Raw genomic sequence first — 18546 nt, forward strand, 5'->3', positions numbered from 1 at the left:
TTATGTGGTCACTCAATCGTTAAAAATGGTGTAACGTTACTTTTCTTTATTTTGTAACAAAATAGTCCCTTTATTATTGCTACCACACCAAACATACTCTTAGTTAGAAATACATTTCCGATAATAATTTAATGATGTGGCACAAAATGTTTGAATCCAAAAAATAAAACCTTAAAACCCACCATTTAAACTAAAATAGGAATTCCTGACTCATGGACTCGACTAACCTTACCATTGTTGTCTTTACCAAAACAAGAAAACTGATATGTGAAGAGTATACAATTTCTCTTTACACCCACAATAAAAGTTCAAAAGACAAAGCAGAAAACATCAGTTATCCCCGATCAAACTAGTGATCTCAACCCACTACTCAAGGTGGAGCCCAGATTTTAAATTTATGAGTTATGAATTTGCCATAAATTGATAGCTTATCTTTGTTAATGGGTACGCAATTGAATATTTATACACATTTAATAAATTTTTATATAAATATAAAATCTAAGCAAATATTATTGAATTCGTCCGAACCCGTAACTCCACCCTCGCATCTGCATATCTCCATCCAAGTTATAAACTTTAAATTTAACCATCCTTTCACTCATGTAACATTTAAATTCCTCATAAAACTCAACATTCTCTTTTGTACAAGATCCTCTTCGAAGCAATACCTAAACACTTGCTTCACAAGTGGCTAGACTTACAAATATTTAAGCATTTAGCCACTTGTAAGTCTAGCCACTTGTGAGTCCCAAAATCGGTTATCTGTGCACTTGCTCCGATCTTATTGGATCCGGCAAAACGAGCAAGCCCATTAAATTCTAAGGACCATTATACCCTCAGTAAACTAATAAAATACCAATCAGACCATTTAAACCTCTATTTTCCCACTTCCTCCCGAACCCTTCTCACTTTCCCACTTTCACTAGTGCCAGTAGCTTTTTCCGGCGCCGCCACCGTCGACGGCATTATTATTTCAGGTTCATTGTTTTCTTTCCCATGCTCTTTTATAGCATTAAACAAGCCCTGTTCCTTTAATTTTTCCTTCTACACATCTTTTGCCCTAGTCTTGATTTTTCATATAATTTCCTTAGAGTTCTCTTGTGGCTGATTTACTCACTATGTTTGTTTTCTTTAAGATTTTCCAACTAATGGGTATTCTGTAAATGACCTAGTTTTGCTATGTTTTGCATTAAATATTTGATTTTTATTCACTATAACAAAAGATTTGATTTTTTATTTAGTTAATTGAAAAAAAGAAGTAGATTTTATAATTTGATGGTTTTGAATAATTACATTTGTTCTTGAACTGACTCTGTAATGTTGTGATATAACACCTGTTTTGTTGTTTTAGATCGTTGTTAAAGTTCAGCTTTTGGGTTTCAGCTTCGCATCTCCATTTTCTTTCGAATGGCGGTATGTTGTGATTGCTTTTCCCCCCCTTTTTGGTTTGTTTTAAAAATATTTAGCTTGTGGATTCTATGTCTAATGTTCTTTTATGTTCTCAGATTGACAAAATCTTCAAAGATGAAGCCACTGAAGAAAAGGGCGAGCGCGCTAGGATGGTAAGTCTCATTTCTCAGCAAATACCGACTGAGGTTGCTTAGAAGCTATTTTAATAAGTTACTGAGCAGTGGCGGAGCCACATAGGCTCAAGGGTGGTCAGTTGAACACCCTTCACCAAACAATTATATTGTGTATATAGGTCAAATATTACTTTGTATGTATTAAATCTTGAACACTCTTAGTGAAAAAATTTCTGACTTCACCATTGAATATTGAATATCCGAGCATCATGTGATCATAGTATACAGTTATGATAATTTTCCATCTATGGTGAGAAAAGACAGGTTTATATGTTGCATTGCCATGGTAATATGTGTTTTTTTGAGAATCTGCTAGATGCTTAATATTCTTTAGTTTTCTGAAATCATTTAGTGTTTGAAATTCTAGGCGTCGTTTATCGGAGCAATGGCAATTGCTGACTTGGTAAAGACAACCTTAGGACCTAAGGGGATGGTAAGCCCAGTCTTTGATTATGTATTTTGCAGGTATTGAGAAGAGTTAGGGTTGTGGTTTGACAGATACTACATTTTTTTTCAATATTTGCAGGATAAAATTTTGCAATCGACAGGCAGAGGACACAGTGTTACAGTTACCAATGATGGTGCAACAATTTTGAAGTCCCTCCATATTGACAATCCAGCTGCCAAGGTCCTCGTGGGTATCCTTGATATTTCTGTGTTTCTTGTTATTTTTTCCTGAAGTAAGGGATCATTTTTCTTGAAGTAATAGTATCTCTAGTTGGTTGGTAACTCCATGGACACTACTAGTGAAGTTAAAGTTGGTTCGCATCCGAATATGAATCCATGTAACATAGTGTTTAATAGATTACAGTGGACAAATCAGTAAACAGGTAATAAGGGTTTCAGTGGAAGATTACACCACTACTCTCTTCCTCTTTGTTTTCTGGTTTAAGTTATAATTAAAGAAAAAGGCCAGATATATACCGCTTATTTAAGACTTTTTACAGATAGTTGAAGGAGATAGACGCTGAAACTTTATCACAGGAAATATCCTGGGGAACAAAATGATATGATTTATGAATGTTATACCTTGACCCTTTGTAAGATATCTCCAAGGTACAGGATGATGAAGTTGGTGATGGGACAACTTCAGTAGTCGTTTTGGCTGGAGAACTTTTGAGGGAGGCAGAAAAGCTGGTAAATTCAAAAATTCATCCGATGACAATTATTTCAGGTTTGTTCTGATGATATGATGTCTTTCTTATACACATGTGTATGTATATTATTAAGGCATCCTTCAAGCTTCCTATGTGCAGAACAGTAGAGTACAAACTACTTACTGTGCTGCTTTATCAAATTTGCTTGCTACTTTGTCTTTATTTGGGCATCTTTTCTTTTATCTATTGAAGCATCTGGTGTACTTGCTTTCTGAGGCGTGACACTTGTTAAATCTAGCAAAAGATTGATCCTTGGATGATATTTGAATGCTGCAGTAGCAAATATCATCCAAATATGTCACAATGTTGGTTTTCATGATGGAGTCTATGTTAGTTAGAATCTAGAGTTTCATTTTCATGATGGAGTCTGTGTTAGTTAGAATCTATAGGTTCTACCTAATACAATTAAAGAAAATAAGAACTCAACTACTATTTCCAGCAAGACAAAATTACTAGGTGATTTCATCTCATTTGCCGTAGTGTTGGTGGGCTGAAAGTTACCTGGTACGGAGGTAGAAGGTACTTGGAGGAATAGTCAAGGTGCAGCAAGCTGGCCCAGACACCTCAGTTTAAAAAAATCTACTACTATCAAAAAAAATAAAAATCTACTACTATAAAGGAGAGATTGCCAAGAGACGGCATAAATTCCTTCCCATCTGGACATTTCCATCCAAAACTGCGAAAATCTATTTCTATTCTGTTTATCAAAGACAAAACATAGCAAGTTCCTATTTCTTAGCAATAAAGTTAAAGTTCTTGAGGTTTTGGTATCATGCTTAGTGTACCTTTCACTTGTTTATTTGCTTCTTTATATCAGGTTTCCGGATGGCATCTGAGTGTGCACGCAATGTTCTGGAGCAGAAGGTCGTGGATAACAAGCAGGATGCAGGTATCGTTGCTTGAGTTGTTTAGCTGTATGTAACATCGTAGCAGAGAACCTACATTCAGTGGCATATATTGATTTTCCTTAGACTGGTGTACCACTTTCTCTTTGCACTATTCCAAGATAACTTTTCATGGATGCTAGTAGCTGATGGCCAAGAGTTATTTATTTATCTTGATTTTCTCAGAATGATATGGTCATAATTTTTTTAATCTTTTGATGTTGCAGAGAAGTTTAGATCTGACTTAATGAATATTGCAAGGACTACTTTGAGCTCAAAAATCTTGTCTCAGGACAAGGAGCATTTTGCAAAACTGGCTGTTGATGCGGTTATGAGGTTAAAGGTGAATATTTCATCTGTTTTAGCATCTTATGAAGAGCATATTTTTCTTTTTAAACTTGTGATCTCAGCTCTATCGGCAATTATTTTTCCAATCCCTTTTTTTCTTTTGCATTATCCTATAGATGTTTGTCTGCATCAGTTATGTAGCTTGACGACTTTGCAATGAGGTATAACTGCATGTTCTGACAAAGCACTTTGACTTAATTAAGTTGTTGCTATGAGAATCTAATTGAGTACTGTTGTTTAATGTTTGACCTTAAATACTTTCCAATTAAATTGATGAAGTAATACACTTAAATCACTTTGTTTGACTCAGTGAGCAAAAGGAAGCATTTCGATAGTGGAGTATTATGTTAATAGTAGTTCTTTTGTCCTACTCTTGCTTTGCTTGTATAATGCATTAGTCAAGCATTACAAGTACTCAACTAAGTGTCATTCAATGATCAGGAGGGAGTATTTATTATTTACAGTTAGAGTGGCATATAGACTAATTAGGGAGTTGTTTACTGGTAAATATTCCTGCATCACTCAATGTGGATTGTTGGGTAAGAAGATGAAGAGATTAAATCTGAAGTAATTTTTATGTGGCATCACATCCCTGAAGTGTTGTATTACTTTTTGACTTTAAATTTTATGTGCACATATTAACACAATGAGGTCTCTTATAAAGCTGCAATTACAGGTAAATCTCTATGATAAACATTGATGAGAAATTGCAACTCTCTACTATCCCTGGTTAAAACACACGGATAGTGTAAAAAATCTTTAAGCTGTAGTGTATGTAACTTAAATCATTGCGTTTTTTATGCTTGTGAGACGCAACATTGTGGGAAGGGAGCTACTGAGATTCTCGTCAAAGCCGATGCAACGAAGTCTTATGTTGCATGCGGATAGAGAGGAACTATGTGACTAAGATCAAAAAAGGAGAAACATTTGAAAGTAATTTCATTTTTTTAAATCTGAATGAGACTTAGTTTCCTCTTCCTTATCTAAGAAAAACACAGTTTTTTCCTCTTTCCTCAGTCAGAAACTAAGTATTTTTCTTTCAAGGGGTTGAAATTTGATTTCGCCAAAATTAGGACTGTTTCGCTTTCTTTCATATTGTGGATTCATCACCTTCTGCCTTATATTATCTAATGTGAAAAATTAACATGAAGACATATCTGTCACTTATCTATTGGTAAAAAATGTGTTTTTCCCCATTAACTCTTTCACATTCCCTCCTGCTAGTTTTATTCATTTTTCATGTTTTAAATCTTTTTTTATATTAATTGTAATGACAGGGCAGTACCAATCTTGAGGCAATCCAGATAATTAAGAAACCTGGAGGTTCATTGAAGGATTCATTTTTAGATGAAGGGTGGGTCCTCTGGTTCGAACTATTTACTACTAGATGTATATTCGTCGCATGTCTAGCTCTTCTTTGATTAATTATTGTTCAAACATGGTAATTTCCAATCAAAGACATGACTATTGTTTTATGTGTTCTTTGTTTACCTTAGTGAAAGCAGCCTGTTTATCCAATGTTATTCCAATGCATACGTTACTATATTGATCAGTAGATGAACCTGATGTTCGTATATATGGTTTTCTTGGGCCTAAACTAATTTTAGAAGATTCTGCCTTGAACCAGCATGAAGCTAGGTTATTGTCTTATAAGATGGCTATCTAGGATGGATGTACGGAATCTTTCACAATGGTCGGTCGACCTTAGTCCGAGAATTAACCGCAAAACTCTTTTCCAGTACAGCTAGATTGGTGTTTGTTTATTCCAGGATTCTCTAGATTAGAGTAGCTGAAAACACTCAATCCGCATTAATGAGTCCAAACCATATAAGCCAGACTTGATTTAGAACAAAATTTCTCGCATTTTATGCGAATGAGAAGTTTTATTACCCCAGTACACCCTAAATGGAACATAAGTTTCTCCGTTCCTTTTTCTCTTTGAAAGACAAAGCTACGTATCTACGACAAGCGTCGGATTACATGTTCTCTTTTGAAGTGGTAAAGTTTCTTTTATGCAGGTTTATTTTGGACAAAAAGATTGGGGTTGGCCAACCAAAACGCATTGAAAATGCTAAGATTTTGGTGGCAAATACTGCTATGGATACAGATAAAGTGAAGATATATGGAGCACGTGTTCGAGTTGACTCAATGGCCAAGGTTGCTGATCTAGAAGCAGCTGAAAAGGAAAAAATGAGAGAGAAGGTGCAAAAGATCATTAGTCATGGAATAAATTGCTTTGTTAACCGACAGCTTATCTACAATTTCCCGGAGGAACTATTTGCTGATGCAGGGATACTTGCAATAGAGCATGCTGATTTTGATGGTATTGAACGGTTGGGTTTAGTTACTGGTGGAGAAATTGCCTCAACCTTTGATAATCCAGAGTCTGTTAAGCTTGGCCACTGCAAACTTATCGAGGAGATTATGATTGGTGAAGATAAGCTGATCCACTTCTCTGGGGTTGAAATGGGCCAGGCATGTACAATCGTTTTGAGAGGTGCAAGGTACGTTGGTGTTATATTGTTCGTCTTTTATTGTAATTTCTCCTCTGCTTCCTTTGTTGGTATAGAAGGCTGGGGAGCAGGGTCATTGTTGTCTGCATGGTTTGGTATAATTTTGTTGAGATTGTAAATGACCACTTATCTTTGGTGATGTATCAACTGATCATGTTTCACTAAAAAGTTTTTTATTTCTTTCACTTGCTTGTTCAAGCTTGTTATGCATAACTAAGATATCCCTTTGCATGAATATTGAGCCAAGTCATTGTAGACGCCTAATTTTTACCCGCCCCCCTCTTTTAGGCTGTTTGGTCATTTAAATTGTTCTAGAAGTCTAGGGATAATAAATTTTATATGTAAAAGAAAAAGAAGAAAAACTAATATATATATATATATATATATATATATATATATATATATATATATATATATATATATAGAGAGAGAGAGAGAGAGAGAGAGAGAGAGAGAGAGAGAGAGAGAGAGAGAGAGAGAGAGAGAGAGAGAACAGTGACAGGTTATAATTTTTTTTAATAAAAAAATGATATTTTAGTAAATACAATAAATAATAAAGAAGAGATAAGATATAAGATGAACAGTAGCTAAACAAGGATACAAGAGGAGATTAATTGTGCTTTTGAACCTTCTAGAGGTGAAGTGGTGTTGTCAGGAAACACAAAAGAACTACTCCTCAGCTGGAACAGGAAAGGACTAGGATACAAGAGCAATTTGGAATTCTATCCCTGCAGCAATATGGTGGGAAATATGGAGAGAGAAATCAGAGAATCTTTGAACGGAAAAAGGAGAACATATGAAATCAAATACAAAGCAAATCAAAGGATGTAAATAATATAGATTGCTTGATAGATTTACTCAGTTCCTTGAATGTGCAGTAAGGAACTGATTTTTTGGGTGGCTGTTATGCACACAATACTGCGCCAGCTTGGTTGTGCAGCTGGCCCGTACACAATGGTTATTAAGAAAGACACTGCACCAGCTAGGTGCCAGTTTATAATTAATTCAATTACTTTACCGGGTCAAAATAAAAGAACTGGAACTAAGCTTGAGAGCTGAATTCAAAGGACCATCTGGACCAAGTCCAAGAAGACAGCACAGCTATTGAAAAGATCTAAAAAGGGCCCAAAACAATGTGTTCCAATTAGAAGCCGAGTGTCTTAACTGTCTGATACATGTTCACCCTATTTAAATCCCTTGCCTGAATCTAATACACTTTCCTTCACTCAAACTCTTCCAGCGCCACAGGAACTGAAGACAATGAACAAGGAAGTAAAGTATTTTAACAAAATAAAGATTAACTTTTGATTGATTGATGTTCTGCAACGACAACATAACAAGTTAGAAAGACTGGAAAAGTAAAGATATGATGTCAATTGACAAGCCTCGACTTTCAATCAAGACCCCTAACTTTGGACAGTGTAAGTAGTTTTACTGCAACATTGTTGGACTGTTTGATTATGCTTTTACCAGAGGGCCTGCTCGACTCCTCAATGCTTGTGTTCTCTGAAAATGCCCTTACAGATATGTTCATAATTGGTCAACTTGCTTTGCTTCTGGAGTTGTTTTGTTTTCTTTTTGGGGATTTTAACTGTGATAATACTTGTGATGTGTTTCCCTGTTAACATCTCCCTTAATCCCTTATTTTCAGCCCTCATGTACTGGATGAAGCTGAAAGATCTCTGCACGATGCATTGTGCGTACTGTCTCAGACAGTAAATGACAGTAGGGTTTTACTTGGAGGTGGATGGCCTGAGATGGTGATGGCTAAGGCGGTTGATGAACTAGCTAAGAAGACTCCAGGTAAAAGATCTCATGCAATTGAGGCTTTTACCCGTGCACTTTTGGCAATTCCAACGACTATTGCCGACAATGCCGGATTAGATAGTGCGGAGTTGATTGCTCAGCTTCGTGCGGAACACCACAAGGAGGAAAGCAATGCAGGAATTGATGTCATCTCTGGATCTGTGAGTAACTGATTTAAGATTTTTGAAATGAACTTTGTTGTCTCTGCTTTATATTTGCTTGAATTTGCCTTTAATTAATGAAGGCAACAATGGAAACTATAAAAGCTAAAATTGCTTTAATATCTTAAAGTGCATGTGTGATTGTGTCAATACTTTCAAATGAGATGTCGTACATCTTTACTAAGCACATATTTCACAGTATGGTCATTTTTCTGTTTCTCAAAAGCAAAAATTATATCTCAAGTCAGATTTGTTTTCCGTCTCAGGAGATTTCACCGTAACCACCATTTAACTTTGAGGCATTATTGCTTAATTTGTTTGCAACTCAACGTTTGATAAAGGCAATCCCCCCTCCCCCCCCCTGCGCGCGCGCACGCGGATAAAGTCATTGTTTTCGTATCTGTTGCACAAGTGTTCTTTGGTACTTAAACAGTAAAACATCAGCTATTGGGACCTACTCTGATCTCATTTTTCCATGCCTGTTGGGTTGTTAGTTAGCTGTAGAAATAAGAAGTCATAAGTGAGTTAGTTGACATTAAAAGAAATAGAAGAGATGGAAGGAAGGAAATAGCGTCTCCTTTCTTAAATGGAAAGGGAGAAGCAAAGAGAATGTCTTTTTCTCTTCGGACTCCGGAGGGACTTTCTTCAATCTTTCTTGTTTTTGTTCTTTATGTTATTTCCCTTGTTTCATAACACTAATAAAAATTCGTAATCATGTGCAGATGATTAACTATCTTGCTTGCGTATTGACAGTAGTACTTGTCTAAATTTAGTTATCCAACTTGGCATCTTTGACAGGTTGGAGATATGGCAGAGCTAGGAATATCTGAGTCGTTCAAAGTCAAACAGGCAGTGTTGCTCTCTGCCACTGAGGCTGCTGAGATGATCCTAAGGGTTGACGAAATCATCACTTGTGCCCCAAGGAGGAGAGAGGGAATGTAAAAACAATATTGGTCATGTTTAAGCTGTTGAGATGACTCGTATTTTATTATGGTTTGAGAATTTGAGATGGTAGGTGTGGGCTGTAAACGAGTCAAATGATAGATTGCTATTGGAACCATGCTAAAGTGCACTGCGCTGAGTAGTTTCTTTTGAGGAGAAAATGTTTTGGTTTGTTTTCATCATGTAAGCTTTAAGAAAATGCATGCTTCTAGATTTAGTTGGACAATATGTATCTTCAGCGGGCGAGTTTGGATAAGCTTATTATTTATAACTTAGGTGCAAACATTTGTTCAATAGGCAGTTCTCACTGATGACATCAATATTTTGAGTGGCTATTCTATAGAAAATTTTCTTCGAGGGAACACGAGAGTTTTGATACCATGCTTGTGACTATTTTTATTGTATGTGCTAACTTCAAAAAAAAGGTGGAAACAAACTTTTGGGAGTTGATTAAGGTTTTACTGGAAATGAAGTACTCACTTGCCTGCTATATTATTACTTAAATATTTGACACTTAGCTACATCGCCAGATGAATCAATAGGAGTTAGGATGGAGAAGTTTGCAATAAGCGTGAAAACAGTGGAATATGGGGATATCCCTTTCATTGAACAACATTTCTTTTAGATGATAGTGTCCTGACTCTATAGGAACAGGCTTCTTTGCACTCCTCTTAACAATGATCTGTCTAGGGCTACTTTCAGAAATTCTGGATTCTGTAATAAGTGATTAACTGAAGCATCATCGGACTTGTTAAATTAGTAAAAAATCAACATCTAAACTGAACATCAAAATCATAAGATTGAGAAATCATCTTTCTTTACACATCTTCAAAAACCCAAACAAGTTCGAAAACTGAGGTCTAACATGCTACTAGTAAGTTGCATCTAATGCACTTACACCTTGCTGTTACAGGTACGCTGCCAAAAAGCTTACATGTCCAACTTTGTGGAAGCATAATACATGCTTCTTTCGATGTATTTTTCACTTGAACGTGGACCATAAGAAGACACTTCAAAGACTAGAACTTCTGGCGAAAAGACAATCTTGCCTCAATGTCCTTGACTCGTAGCGCAGCATGCAACAGTGTTGGCAATTGTAATGCCATTTTAGCAAAGAGAAAAGACACAATAGATACCTGAAAAAAGTTTCCCATGGAAAATATTCGTCAATCATTTTCCTGAATCTAATAATAAAATTAGCTCGTTGGAATCGTATTATAGAAAATATCTTCCATTTTCCTTGCAGGAAAAAGAACGGAGAAAAAAAGAATTGGACGAGTCTGGATGCATGGACAAGGATCATAATATTTCTTTTCAACTTTTAACTGTTATACTTTCTTTTAGTTTTGAAGTTATTAAACACTTACTAATTCGGTTAATTTGAAGGATATGCATACACGTAAGAAAAGTATAATACAATGCAGACACAAAAACATCTGCTGACCTCTATAATTTATGTTATCTTGACATCACGAAGAAGCCTAGCAGCCATCGCACCACATCTTCTAGCTTCCCAATCACTAAGCTTTCTGTTCTCTGGATCCAAAACCAGGTCTTTGTCTACCTTGCCCTCATTGTCAGTCGCGTCATCTTTATTAAACCCATATTTACTATCATCTTCTTCTGATCCATGCATAGTTTCTCTTTCCCCAACCTCTTCGGTCTGCTGCTGAGCCATCTCTCTAACAGTTTCCGAGGTATTTCCTTGTGGCTTAAAGCCCATTATGTATAACTGGATGCTTGGGTGTTGATAAGTACTATGCATCTGCATAAAAGTAGGCCCACATCAGTTAAAAGATAAGGAATTATCAAAAATCCTAATTGATCTATAACCATAACTGGACATAGGACAGATTGGAGACGCAAAATATCAGCTCCACGGTTGGAGAATTTGGGATCAAGAAATTAAAACGCGACGAAACATTCATGGGCAATCTGATTATTTATCGGAAAAGCTTTCTACACAAAATCAACAAAACCATTTCCAAATGCAAAGTTTACAGCGTCTATCTCAAGAAAAGATTACCACAATTAAGTTCCAGAATATACACACAACTGATGATGATCGGAGAATGTATGGCCTAGTTGATGGCTAGCATGAGATGTTACCAGGATGGACTGGAAGTTACCTTTGATTTTGGAACAGTTTTGACCTCAAAATTACTCTTCCACATGTCAAGCATCTTTTCATGGACATTTGTTGATCGGATTTCATGACCCAACTATAAATGAAAAGTTCATTAATAAAATCAAAAAGGGCTCTGGATAAGGAGAATAAATTTTTGTAAGTTCTATAAAAATTTAAAGGATACAACACCAAAATTGTCGTCTTCGGTCCAGACAGTGCAAATATTGTCTGCAAAAGTGGTTCCAACAGATGCTCTGCATAAACCTAGTAAAGACAGGTAATTATTAGTGCAGATAAACTACAATAGAGAAATAAGACAGTTATTTCCTAGTTACTTTCTATTGATTAGTTGATAGCCAAAGGGAAATTCTGACGTGAAATTTAGATCCTAGAGAGACGCTTAACTATTCTTTGTTTCCTGCATTTCAATCAAATGGTGGGGAGTGGAATATTGCTTAAAGAAACAATCTTGGACAATGAGAGAAGCAATAGCAATGTTTAGGAATACATATGTTCCAGAGCACTAGATAACTTAGAGAAGTAAAGGCCTAAGATGATTCCTGGAAACAATCCTGGTACCAGTTTCTGCACTAATTTATAGTATTTCATAAACGATATCCGGTGTGCAGAAACCAAAGGCTACTTTGACATATTGTCATCTATGAAAAGCCCTACATGCTGCAAAATCATTAACAGAATTAAAAACTGTGGCATAAAATATAATATACAAGTGAAACCAAATGAGAAAATATACAGTATGCCCTAATAGAAAATCATCATGGATAAATTTCCTTGAATTTTTAGTACTAGCAGTGCAATGTATATTCATATTGGTTCCAGGTAAACTCTATGTCTCCCGTCTCTTAACAGGATAAAGAAATTTATTCTCAGTGCAAAGCAAAGGCATGCAAAGGAGCAAACAGAATTCCACTACCCTATCGATGATAAAACTTACAACATCAGTCCCAATGATATAGTCAAATGGAGGTTCAACAGCTTTTATATGATTCTCATTACCCCAGTCCAACTCTGCAGCCTCTATGGAACCAAATGAATCTACAAGGAATAGAAATTTCAGTCAGATCATAGTAAATAAAACCACATACACTCAAATTTAAATTCCAGTATGCAACTTTCTGTTTGATAGAAAGAAACACCACTAAGTTAACAGGAAAAGTTAGGTTCTTTGAAGAAATCAACGGAACAAAATTTAATTTGCATTTGCAAAAAGAAAACGACAAATGATAAAAAGAGTATACGGTACAAAAACCTAAAATGATCCAAATGGCACATAAAGTTGAAACCTGAACCTGAGCCTGTCTGCATTATCCTGGAAGTATTACGCTCCATATTTCTCATTAGCAATGGCAAAACCTCGGTTTGGTCAGTTGAAACAACATCACATCCAAGCAACGCCATGCCTGTGGAGAGGTTTGGTCGACCTCAGACATAAGCCGCCTCACCGTAAATGGCATCGAAAAGAACTGAGCCTAACAAAATAAAGGCAGCTTACCAAATCCTGCAACACCGCAACCTGCTCCAAGTTCAATCACACGCTTTCCTCTCAATTTAGATGGAGAAAACCTCCCTTTTCGACAGTTTTTTTCCTATAATTTCAAATCAATAAGTTCCCAGCTGATAATCTAAAAACTGAAGGAATACGAATGCACAAAGCTGTAAATACTAGTAAGTGTATATAAGCATGAATAACGGAACAAACAGACTCAACTTTTAAAGTCAATAATCCTCTCTATTATAGTCACCACTCAGAAAGGAAAAGAAAATGAAAATTTAGAGCAGATCGAAACCCATATTTTTACGAATAGCAGATCGAAACTAGCTCCGTTGAAGAAATTGAAGCTGAAGTGTATCAGAGGGGACTTTAATCCTTACCAGAAATTTTACTAAAACCATTGATGCATCCCAAACTGTAGTGCCTAAATGCTTCGAATTGGGATCCTGCCATAATTAACACGACAAAGAAAGGCCAACAACTCAAGATAGACTAGCGGAAATTTGAGGAGGCCAGACCTTCAAAAAGAAGCTGATAAGGAAGTAAAGACAAATATTTTGACAAGAGACGGCAAGTAAAAACTTATATCCACACAGTTTATGGTAAACCAGGAATCTTCTAGATTCCAAGATATTGCAAAATGCCTTGATGAACTGAAAGAATGATGACAAGTATCACTGTCAGTGAAAGCTAATGGCTCTCTTTGGAGATTGTTGATGTTCACTCCATAATTTTGATTTTTTTAAGTCAAATTAAAATGAAAATCTGATTCTCATTTTCGTTATCTCTCAATAAAAAATATGCAATGCATGAAGTATCTCAATAGAGGTGCCAAATTCGTGAGATGAAATACACAGATGGCTATGGATCAAGGGGTCAGTATCATAGCCAAAAAAAATGATCAGAGTATCTTCAAAAGCTTAATTACCTGGCAAAACTGAAGTTGATGGCCAAGAACTTCAAGGCAAATTGCAGAAGTGTGTGGAGAATTTAACCTGCTATGAGTTTAGACTTTAGAGTAGCAAATGACATAAATACAAGAAAGTCATAAGCAAAAATGGCAATATAAGAGATGAAAGGAAGACTATAAATTAAGTCAATAACAATATCTGTATGTATGTAAAAATTAGGAATAATGTCAACAGAAAAAATGAGCCTCATTCTTCCTTAATCATAGCTTCACTAGATGTGAAGAATGACTTTGAGCATGTTAATTACCTGGTTTCCCGCGGTGTCCAAGTAATTTGTACAAGAAAATATTTCACAGTGATTTCTTTATAAGGACAATAAAATAGTGCATACTGATGACTAATGTGGTTTAAGAAGTTAAATTTTATAAGGGGGTGGCTTTGAATGTATTTAAGCAGTTTTAACCGTCCAAAAAAAAAAAAAATCAAATAATCAAAACAATGAAGGAAGTATTAGTTAGAAGAGGCACAAACCTGTCTTGCTCCATTGTGAACAATGCACTGAGTTAAACCGTGGTGAAATCTATGTTGCTGTCAAAAGGGGGAGGGAAACAATAACAATAAATAATTTTATTCTTTGAAAAATAACACCTTTTTCAATCACTAATTTTGGTCTGCATAATTAATCTTAAGCTATTTAGCAGGATTAAAAGTTTATGAGTTAACATACAGAGTGGGAAAAAAACAAGAACTTACTCCATAACTGATAATCTCACAGAAATAGCAGTCAAAGTTCTATTCTTTATTTTATTGTTGTGAGTTTTCATTTCATTTTCTTATAGTTCTAATAACAAGAATGGTAAATGTAGCTATATTATAGCATAAAGGTATCAACAAACACTCTAACAAAGTAAAAAAAAAAGTATTACCAACCACCCAGAAAGCAAAACAAGTGTGTGGACCAACAAATTTAGGTTCTTGCATTCAACTGTTTTTTTTTTTTTTTTTTAACTTGCTGATAAATTGCAAAATCCAGCAATTGCAAGTGAAAATAAAATTGAAAGTTAAAATAAAGAAATTTTTTTCTAGTGAACAATAAACAAGCTCAAATTAGATGTGGCATACCTGATCAGATTGTGCGATTTCTCTTCCAATTCGCCGCCAGGCGGTGTCCGAAATATGGAGTTCCTTTTTACCATCTCAGTTGTACTTTGCTTTTGCTGTGATTGTACCTTTTACTTCCTTTTTTCCAGTTAAATTTTCAACGGAAGAGGGACAAAATTATCCTTCAACTATTTGAAATAGCTCACATTTACCCTCCATTTATTTTCGGTATCAAAATTACCCTTGTCGTTTATGTTTTGGACCACAAATGCCCCTTAAAACGTTAGTCTTGCAATTAGAGCTGACATGGCAGTCCAACTGGGTTAAATTTTCTTACATGGCCATCCACCTAAGCAATCAAGTATGGTGAAAAATTTATGATTTGTTCTTCCTTGTTGAATCGTAATCACAAAAGAAAAATAAAAAAATTTAAAAATACCAAAATAGTTCTTGCATGATTGAGGTTTATGATTTGATTAAAATACTCCATTGTTCTTCTTGTGAATTTATGATTAGTTTGATCTAAATTTTTTTATGCTTATGCGTCGTAGCTTCACAACATCAACCCCAACAATACCTAGTTCAAACCAATCATAAATTTGCAAAACCCTTTTTCATATTTTCAAGCTTTTAAGAACTCTTCCATGAAGTTTTTCTCTCTTTTTTTTGGGGGGGGGGGGAGGAGGGGGGGGCACGGGGGGTTTAAATTCAGATCTTTAAATCAAGAAATTAGTTGTTAAAGTTCAATTTTCAGTTTCAATTGCAATATCCAAGCAATTTAAAATAACATACAATTAAAACTCTTAAAATTTGAAAATTTCTGCACTTCAATAACCCAACAACAGCTAAAAGAATTTCACCCAGAAGGTTTTAAATCAGCAACTATTTTCGAATTTCGACACACAAACACAAGTTTTCCAACAACATTCAACCATTTGAATTAAAATTTGAACCTCATATCTGTTGACCCTAAAACCCAATCAATGAGCTCGATCCTTCAACACACAAGTACAACTTCAAACAATCTTCTGCACACTGCAAAATTGGAGTTTCAAAGTCCGGAGAGCAACTTAAATAAGAATAATGGAAGAATTATTTTTGGTGTATTTCAATTTTCTGAATTCTTTTTTTGTAATTATGGTTCAACAACGAAGAACAAAACATAAAAGGAAGGGAATCTTCCATATTTGGGCTGCGTAGGTGGACGATCGCGTCAACAAATTTAACCCAGTTGGATTGCCACGTAGATACCAAATTATAACGGGATCAATAATGAATTTTTTTTCGTGAAATACAAATTTTCTTATTTTCCTTACCCAACTTTTCTTCCAAAATATGGAATTTTTGGCTTCAAAACTATGCAAAAACTGCATTTTAAAAAATATTTATAAAGTGAGAAGTGCGTTTATAATTCACAATTTATAAATGGACATATAAATCTAAATGCCACTTGTATTTATATGTAGATGGTGAGGTTCTATGATGTATGTTATTTGTAGATGACATAAGTATGATTGGCGAGATGCGAGGTGATGTTAACGAGAGGCTGGAGGTCTGGAGACACACTCTTGAGTTTATAGGCTTCAAGTTGAGTAGGACCAAGGCAGAATACATGGAGTATAAGTTCAACAACATTACCCAAAAGCGGACATAGATGTGATGCTTGATACACAAGTCATACTAGTACCTTGGGTCAGTAATACAAGGTAATTGGAAGATTGATGAGGATGTCACACATCGTATCGGAGCATGGTGGATGAAGTGGAGGCTCGCTTCCTGTGTGATAAAAATAGGCCACTGAAACTTGAAAGTAAGTTTTACAAAATAGTGGTTAGACTGACTATTTTGTGTGCGGCAGAGTGTTGGCCAATCAAGAACTTTTATGTCCAGAAAATAAAGCAACTGAAATGAGGATCATGAGATGAACATATTGTCACGACCCAAACCGATGGGCCGCGACGGGCACCCGGTATCTTACTCAACCGAGTACCAACATAACATATCTTTTCGTATCATACTATCATAGGAAAATGAGACGGAAAGACTGTCGTGAGATAACTAGAATAAAACATATAATTTCAACTTATACATGAGACATACTGCCTATAAGACCAAAGTGATCACTCGTATACTGAACATAGGCCGATAAGGCCATACAATCTTTCATATACATGACATTTGTCTATAAGCCTCTAAGAATACATAATTGCCATAAAGGTCGGGACAGAGACCCGCCATACTAATCAATACATATCTTAATCATACTGACCAAATAGCAACTTCGGAGCAAATGGAGCGCACCAACACATTCCGTTGAGCTGATAGCCTACTTGGAGGACTCTCGACCTGTCTATCGGGACCTACGGACATGAAACACAGCGTCCCCAGGCAAAAGGGACGTCGATACAAATAATGTACCGATTATGTAAGGAATAAAAATCAGTAAATAATAGACATGAGAGAAACATGAAGTAAAAGACTCGACATGTAAGTCCGAATAACTCTATGAATCATTAATATTTACAACGTCATGCATATGCGTATATATGTAATAACATGCTTAGGTATATGCGTTTATAACATTATCAAGCCTCTGAGGGCATCTCATCATATCATCTCAGCCACTATGGGCAAATCATCAACGTATACCAGCTGATCAGGTGGTGGTGCGTATATAACGCCGTAACCTTTTTCCATATCCCATATACATATAATATGCGCATATATAACGCCATATGGTCATGGGTCAATGTACATGTATAAATGAATGAAATGCATATGAAATATGTTAATAAGATCTCTCGGTACGTCATAAGACCATTATGCCTCTGATTAATATCATGAAATAAACTTTATCAACTTATGTATTTTCTGAGACTTATGAACAGATGATAGAATAATAGAATACACGGGGAATTAAGAACATAAGCATCTCTAGCATTTCTATGAATAGAGTCATGTATGGAAATTACGTGTTTTGCTCGTTTCGTTTGTATCATTTGGATCATGCCTAAAAGAAAGAAGGGATATCCTTAGCATACCTCAATTTCATCTTTTGATGACTACGACTAGTAAATCCCTTTGATAAACATCTAACCTCGAATGCTCATACGAACTCGTCAGCTACTAGCTCCGTCATCACGAATAGTATCTCAATACTTTATGGCTCGCTGTTGTTGAAATCCGCAGAGAGATACGAATTTGCTCTTAGTTTTCGATGATCACACGAGAAAATACAATATCGCCCTTCTTCAAAAGATATCCCTTAAATTTAAAGTGAATGGAAGGAATTAAAATAACTCCTATGTTTCCTCACTTTAAACACTACTACCGCCGGCTATCCCTTCTCTCAAAGTCCCATTTTGATTATGCCCCCTATTTTAATGAATGTAAGAGTCACAATTTTCCTAAGGCAAAAGCTGCCACGTGAGGTTCTTTAACTTATCCAAAGATTTTAATTAATTATTTAATCTCCAACTAAAAATCAATAATTACCTAA

General features: G+C 35.6%; 2 protein-coding genes across 3 annotated transcripts; one reads left to right on the top strand and one right to left on the bottom strand.

Moving 5' to 3' along the window:
* The first annotated feature begins 641 nt into the window (after positions 1 to 641).
* On the top strand, positions 642 to 9756 carry LOC107825698 (T-complex protein 1 subunit beta). Its single transcript, XM_016652586.2, has 12 exons — positions 642 to 977; positions 1352 to 1413; positions 1506 to 1562; positions 1951 to 2016; positions 2110 to 2221; positions 2629 to 2757; positions 3558 to 3629; positions 3852 to 3967; positions 5250 to 5326; positions 5991 to 6476; positions 8137 to 8452; positions 9251 to 9756. Exons 2-12 carry the CDS (start codon positions 1408 to 1410, stop codon positions 9392 to 9394), a joined length of 1581 nt encoding a protein of 526 aa, XP_016508072.2. The 5' UTR covers positions 642 to 977; positions 1352 to 1407; the 3' UTR covers positions 9395 to 9756.
* Positions 9757 to 10169: 413 nt separating this feature from the next.
* LOC107825699 (uncharacterized) lies at positions 10170 to 15207 on the bottom strand. 2 transcript variants are annotated; one of them, XM_016652589.2, is made up of 11 exons: positions 15069 to 15207; positions 14478 to 14534; positions 13964 to 14030; positions 13416 to 13481; positions 13036 to 13129; positions 12833 to 12943; positions 12478 to 12578; positions 11712 to 11786; positions 11524 to 11616; positions 10839 to 11159; positions 10170 to 10530 (listed from the first exon to the last, which is right to left on the bottom strand). In XM_016652589.2, the coding sequence occupies exons 2-10, from the start codon at positions 14489 to 14491 to the stop codon at positions 10848 to 10850; spliced, it is 933 nt and encodes a 310-aa protein (XP_016508075.1). In that variant the 5' UTR covers positions 14492 to 14534; positions 15069 to 15207; the 3' UTR covers positions 10170 to 10530; positions 10839 to 10847. The 2 variants fall into 2 exon arrangements, with proteins under 2 accessions (XP_016508075.1, XP_016508074.1); XM_016652588.2 differs by having other exon boundaries at positions 12827 to 12943.
* Positions 15208 to 18546: the final 3339 nt, after the last annotated feature.

Source organism: Nicotiana tabacum, chromosome 9, assembly GCF_000715075.1.
Source record: "Nicotiana tabacum cultivar K326 chromosome 9, ASM71507v2, whole genome shotgun sequence".
Classification (NCBI taxonomy): domain Eukaryota; kingdom Viridiplantae; phylum Streptophyta; class Magnoliopsida; order Solanales; family Solanaceae; genus Nicotiana; species Nicotiana tabacum.